Raw genomic sequence first — 6,817 nt, forward strand, 5'->3', positions numbered from 1 at the left:
CGCGTAACAAGATTCGGAGTATACGGCTACATGAAAGAACAATGAATGCAGATTGTTAGTTATCACATTTTGTTACAGATTTAGGCAAAGGGAATCAGTTCAAACCGATTAACATGAGTTGTTTTACCACAGTTAACTAAGTTGTATTAGTACCCTAACGAATGATTCAGAGGACTTAAAGATGCCATGAGTTACATTGGTAAGCAATGAACGAAAAGGATCTCAGTTATTTCACTCATATCGATAGGAGAAGCAAGACTAAGTAATACACGTTACTCACTCGAATAGAACAAGATGATAGGATTCAGATCTCCAATGGTTAAAGAACAAGATCCATGTATACATGCTACATGGAAAGAAAGATGCAGTACAGTTCTAACATCTGCATAGAGAAGAAAGACATAGAACAGTCATTGTATATCTACACTTAGCATAGAAGAACAAAGATCAGTTACTAGGCATGAACGTACAAAGAACATAGTTACCTACATGAAGAAACAAGATCAGTTACCTACATGAAGAAGCAAGATCAGTTAACTACATGAAGAACAAGACAGTTACCTACATGAAGAACAGATCAGTTACCTACATGAAGAAGAAGATCAGTTTAACTACATGAAGAACAAGATCAGTTACCTACATGAAGAACAAGATCAGTTACCTACATGAAGAACAAGATCAGTTACCTACGATGAAGACAAGATCAGTTACCTACATGAAAGAACAAGATCAGTTACCTACATGAAGAACAGATAGTTACCTACATGAGAACAAGATCAGTTACCTACATGAAGAACAAGATCAGTTACCTACATGCAGAACAAGATCAGTTACCTACATGAAGAACAAGATCAGTTAACTACTGAAGAAGATAGTTAACACATGAAGAACAAGATCAGTTAACTACATGAAGAACAGATAGTTACTACATGAAGAACAAATCAGTTACCTACATGAAGAACAAGATCAGTTACCTACATGAGAAAGATCAGTTACCTACATGCAGAACAAGATCAGTTACCTACATGAAGAACAAGATCAGTTACTACATGCAGAACAAGATCATTACCTACATGAAGACAAGATCAGTTACCTACATGCAGAACAAGATCAGTTACCTACATGAAGAACAAGATCAGTTACCTACATGAAGAAAAGATCAGTTACCTACATGAAGAACAAGATCAGTTACCTACATGCAGAAAAGATCAGTTACCTACATGAAGAACAAGATCAGTTACCTACATGAAGAACAAGATCAGTTAACTACATGAAGAACAAGATCAGTTACCTACATGAAGAACAAGATCAGTTACTACATGAAGAACAAGATCAGTTACCTACATGAAGAACAAGATCAGTTACCTACATGAAGACAAGATCAGTACTAATGAAGAACAAGATCAGTTACCTACATGAAGAACAAGATCAGTTACCTACATGAAGAACAAGATCAGTTACCTACATGAAGAACAAGATCAGTTACCTACATGAAGAAACAGATCAGTTACCTACATGAAGAACAAGATCAGTTACCTACATGAAGAACAAGATCAGTTACCTACATGAAGAACAAGATCAGTTACTCAATGAAGACAAGATCAGTTACCTACATGAAGAACAAGAATCAGTTACCTACATGAAGAACAAGATCGTTACCTACATGAAGAACAAGATCAGTTACCTACATGAAGAACAAGATCAGTTAATACATGAAGAACAAGATCAGTTACCTACATGAAGAAAGATCAGTTACCTACATGAAGAACAAGATCAGTTACCTACATGAAGAACAAGATCAGTTACCTACATGAAGAACAAGATCAGTTACTACATGAAGAACAAGATCAGTTACCTACATGAAGAACAAGATCAGTTACCTACATGAAGAACAAGATCAGTTACCTACATGAAGAACAAGATCAGTTACCTACATGAAGAACAAGATCAGTTACCTCATGAAGAACAAGATCAGTTACCTACATGAAGAACAAGATCAGTTACCTACATGAAGAACAAGATCAGTTAACTACATGAAGAACAAGATCAGTTACCTACATGAAGAACAAGATCAGTTACCTACATGAAGAACAAGATCAGTTACCTACATGAGAACAAGATCAGTTACCTACATGAAGAACAAGATCAGTTACCTACATGAAGAACAAGATCAGTTACCTACATGAAGAACAAGATCAGTTACCTACATGAAGAACAAGATCAGTTACCTAATGAAGAACAAGATCAGTTACCTACATGAAGACAAGATCAGTTACCTACATGAAGAACAAGATCAGTTACCTACATGAAGAACAAGATCAGTTACCTACAGAAGAACAAGATCAGTTACCTACACGAAGAACAAGATCAGTTACCTACACGAAGAACAAGATCAGTTACTACATGAAGACAAGCAGTTACTACATGAAGAACAAGATCAGTTACCTACATGAAGACAAGATCAGTTACTACATGAAGAACAAGATCAGTTACCTACATGAAGAACAAGATCAGTTACCTACATGAAGAACAAGATCAGTTACCTACATGAAGAACAAGATCAGTTAACTACATGAAGAACAAGATCAGTTACCTACATGAAGAACAAGATCAGTTACCTACATGAAGAACAAGATCAGTTCCTACATGAAGAACAAGATCAGTTACCTACATGAAAAAAGATCAGTTAACTACATGAAGAACAAGATCAGTAACTACATGAAGAACAAGATCAGTTACCTACATGAAGAACAAGATCAGTTACCTACATGAAGAAGAAGATCAGTTAACTACATGAAGAACAAGATCAGTTACCTACATGAAGAACAAGATCAGTTACCTACATGAAGAAGAAGATCAGTTAACTACATGAAGAACAAGATCAGTTACCTACATGAAGAACAAGATCAGTTACCTACATGAAAACAAGATCAGTTACCTACATGAAGAACAAGATCAGTTACCTACATGAAGAACAAGATCAGTTACCTACATGAAGAACCAAGATCAGTTACCTACATGCAGAACAAGATCAGTTACCTACATGAAGAACAAGATCAGTTACCTACATGCAGAACAAGATCAGTTACCTACATGAAGAACAAGATCAGTTAACTACATGAAGAACAAGATCAGTTAACTACATGAAGAACAAGACCAGTTACCTACATGAGAACAAGATCAGTTACCTACATGAAGAACAAGATCAGTTACCTACATGAAGAACAAGATCAGTTACCTACATGAAGAACAAGATCAGTTACCTACATGTAATGTCAGACAATGACAATGAGTGAAAGTGAATTAATGAGGACAGTGTGCCTTTACATAAGAGCATCACATGGGATATTCCCTGTACTAAGCCAGCCTGATCCAAGAAGTTGCCAAAAAGTTAGGAAATTGTGGTTTTTAAATGCAGTATGCGATTTATCCATTAGGCTGGTGGGTTGTTTAGCAACAAACCGACAGGTGTGCAAAACAGACGGGATTGGCTTAGGTTGTTGACAACATGTAAACTATATTTAGTCTCCTATGTTTATTGAAAACATAAATACATTTGCACAATGAGCACTTGTTGTCTCTCAAATACATTGTTACAGTTGTTGGTTAGCTAGCTAGCGGATTTTTTTCCCACATATTAGCATAGATATGACATCAGTCAAAACACTTCAAAACAAGATATGGTATCAAGAACAAGAACACGATAAAACTATCTGAACGAGACACCTGATTCTCCATAAAGGCAGCTTCTTGTCATTGACCCGTTTACATGCACACAATATCCCGTTATTATTCAGGATACTCAAGTATTCAGTTTCGCTTGTCATGTGTGTTGTGTGATGTCTCTGTCTGATTGTCAAACAAATTACTTCAAAAAGTAGGCTACCTGAGCATTTCAAGCCTCCATAATAATCTGTTTTTTTTTGCTGATACTCTGTACTGGACATTGTAGCCTAACGTTACTTGACCCTAATTTAGACACGCTTCTACTTATTATTTCCCGACATCTGATAGGCCACTGTTTGTCAGCTATAGTTAGATACATGCAGCTTCTCTTTCTGTCATAACGTGTTGCCCCAGAAGACTAAATAAAGTAGTGCTCACGTCACCAGAATAATGTCTTACATTGATATAATTAATGCAATAGTAATCTATTTAACACTGCTAAAGTTGTCTGTTTCATTTAGGGACCGGGGGGGGGGGGGAATGAAAGAACTCCAAAACAGTGGAAAGATTGTTCCTGTGCGACATGTCCAAATGTCATCCGTTTGACCCGTTTTAAGGAAATGAAAAGCTGAGAAAACTATGAATCACGTTTATGATAAGACTTCAGTTCATCTTGGGTGCATATTTGATGTGGTTGAAATACTGTCTGCTTGCATAACAGTGTTAAAGATAACATGTTACACTCACAATCGTATTTTCTCAAGAGATGCTGAAAGAAAGAAATCATAAGTAGCTCTGGATAAGAGCGTTTGTTAATAAATGACTCAAATGTAAAAAATATTTATCCGCTGCTGTTCCCGAGACAAAATGAACCTTTATTGTACCATTTCAATGCAAGAAATGCATATTTCTGCAGGAGTTAAAATTATATTATATTATAGGCCTACAGTCATTGTCCAGATTTCAGTTACTATTCCATGTAACCCATATGAATTTAAATTAGGAATTGTCTTTATTTATGGTACAAGGATACTCGTGAGCGGGATATTAAAAGTGCATGTAAACAGTTTATCACGAATAAAATCTTAAACGGGATATGAACTACTGTCCCGGATATTGTGCGCATGTAAACATGGTCATTGTTGCTAACTATTTGAACATCTAAAATCACAACGACACAAGGACTTCTGCCCCATTGAAGCGTGTGCATCGTTTTCGTGATGTTGTCAGGTAAAACCAGTCTAGACTATTTGTCTAGTGTACAGCTTTTGGGATTGTAGGCTCGTTTTATATTTTAATTGCACGTGGTGTTTTTGACTCACCTGAAACACAGTTGGCAAAGAATAGTACAGTACACAATCTCCTACAAAAAGCTTTCCTTTCCATTTTCAACATGTTATATTCCAACAGGTCAGTGTGAAAAAGTAATCCAATGGAGGTAGAAGTGAAAAGTGACTCGGGTCTCTGGGCGCCACTGAAACGAGTCGCCAGCGATCCACCTCTGATTGAATTCCGCTCCCTTGTCTTGGCCAGCTCCTGTCTGTCAGTTAAACGTGCTTTCTAAAAAAGAAAAAGACGCGCGTATCGTCCAAATGAGGTTGTGGTTTATTGCCCGGTGGGATGGGCTTCTGATACTAGTGTATGTAACTTGCTTAACTTTTTGTGATGATAAAAACATCGTAGCCTACTGTATTACGAACAGCTGGTGTATAGCTTCCTGTAAGTAGCCTAGTAAAATGTGTCATTCATTTCAAAAAAGTTTTATGCACATATAGTCAAAGAATAAGTCAAAGAATAAGTCAAATAATAATATTACGTTTTCGCTCAAGCATATGACATCATGCGAGAAAAAAAAGTGGCCCCTTTGTTGACAGCGGAGATCAAATGTTATATTTAAAGTTAATTTCCTGAAATTCTACACATTTTCCCCATGGGGTGTAGACAAAATGTTGTAGTTTTAACACTACAACCGCTAAAGAAAGTAATTTCGACTGCTGATGAATTAATTAATCCGCCATTTGTTTTATCATGCCCTCCTCCGTCCTTGACTCTTCTTAAATAAGTCTATACAACACACTGTCAGTGTTAGAATCTTAATATCACATACAGAACTGGATTTTATAACCAGGTTAAGGAGGGCATGTCATTTCTTGAATGGATTTCCCCGTCGCCTCTTCTTCTCCTGACAGTTGAAAGTGCAGTGCCCCTAGCTGATAATCACCCAGATAATTGCCTCATACCGAAACTAATTTCACACATATAACAACAGATGAGATAAATTAGGTAACGTATGATGGGGAGAAAGGAGGTGAATGGGTGAGTTGATGAGTGAGGGGAAGCGAAAGATGCATAATTATGTAGTCATTGTGAATGAAGAACAGGGCCGGCCATTTTATGGTATTGATCGTTTCTAATTCCACTGAACAAAAAATATAAATGCAACATGCAACAATTTCAAGAATATTAGTGAGTTACAGTTCATATAATGAAATACAGATATGCATCTGTTGGTCACAGATACAGGGTCAGTTAATACCATACGATATACAGGGTCAGTTCAATACCATACTATATACAGGGTCAGTTCAATACCATACCATATACAGGGTCAGTTAATACCATACTATATACAGGGTCAGTTAGTTCAATACCAACTTATTACAGGGTCAGTTCAATACCATACTATATACAGGGTCAGTTTAATACCATACTATATACAGGGTCAGTTAATACCATACTATATACAGGGTCAGTTAATACCATTACGATATACAGGGTCAGTTCAATACCATACTATATACAGGGTCAGTTCAATACCATACCATATACAGGGTCAGTTAATACCATACTAGATACAGGGTCAGTTAATACCATACGATATACAGGGTCAGTTCAATACCATACTATATACAGGGTCAGTTCAATACCATACCATATACAGGGTCAGTTAATACCATACTATATACAGGGTCAGTTCAATACCATACTTATACAGGGTCAGTTCAATACCATACTATATACAGGGTCAGTTAATACCATACTATATACAGGGTCAGTTAATACCATACTATATACAGGGTCAGTTAATACCATACTATATACAGGGTCAGTTCAATACCATACTATATACAGGGTCAGTTAATACCATACT

The 6,817-nt window shown here is 36.5% G+C and overlaps 1 protein-coding gene across 1 annotated transcript in view; it reads right to left on the bottom strand.

Annotated features, from left to right (window-relative positions):
* Positions 1-5,215, bottom strand: part of LOC112069738 (tissue factor) — an 11,247-nt gene extending 6,032 nt beyond the window's left edge. The window contains exon 1 of the mRNA XM_024137107.2: positions 4,989-5,215. Coding sequence (XP_023992875.1) covers positions 4,989-5,061 — 73 coding nt within the window. The 5' untranslated portion in view covers positions 5,062-5,215. The remainder of the gene's footprint in view (positions 1-4,988) is intronic.
* Positions 5,216-6,817: the final 1,602 nt, after the last annotated feature.

Source organism: Salvelinus sp. IW2-2015, unplaced genomic scaffold (genome assembly GCF_002910315.2).
Source record: "Salvelinus sp. IW2-2015 unplaced genomic scaffold, ASM291031v2 Un_scaffold1108, whole genome shotgun sequence".
Classification (NCBI taxonomy): Eukaryota; Metazoa; Chordata; class Actinopteri; order Salmoniformes; family Salmonidae; genus Salvelinus; species Salvelinus sp. IW2-2015.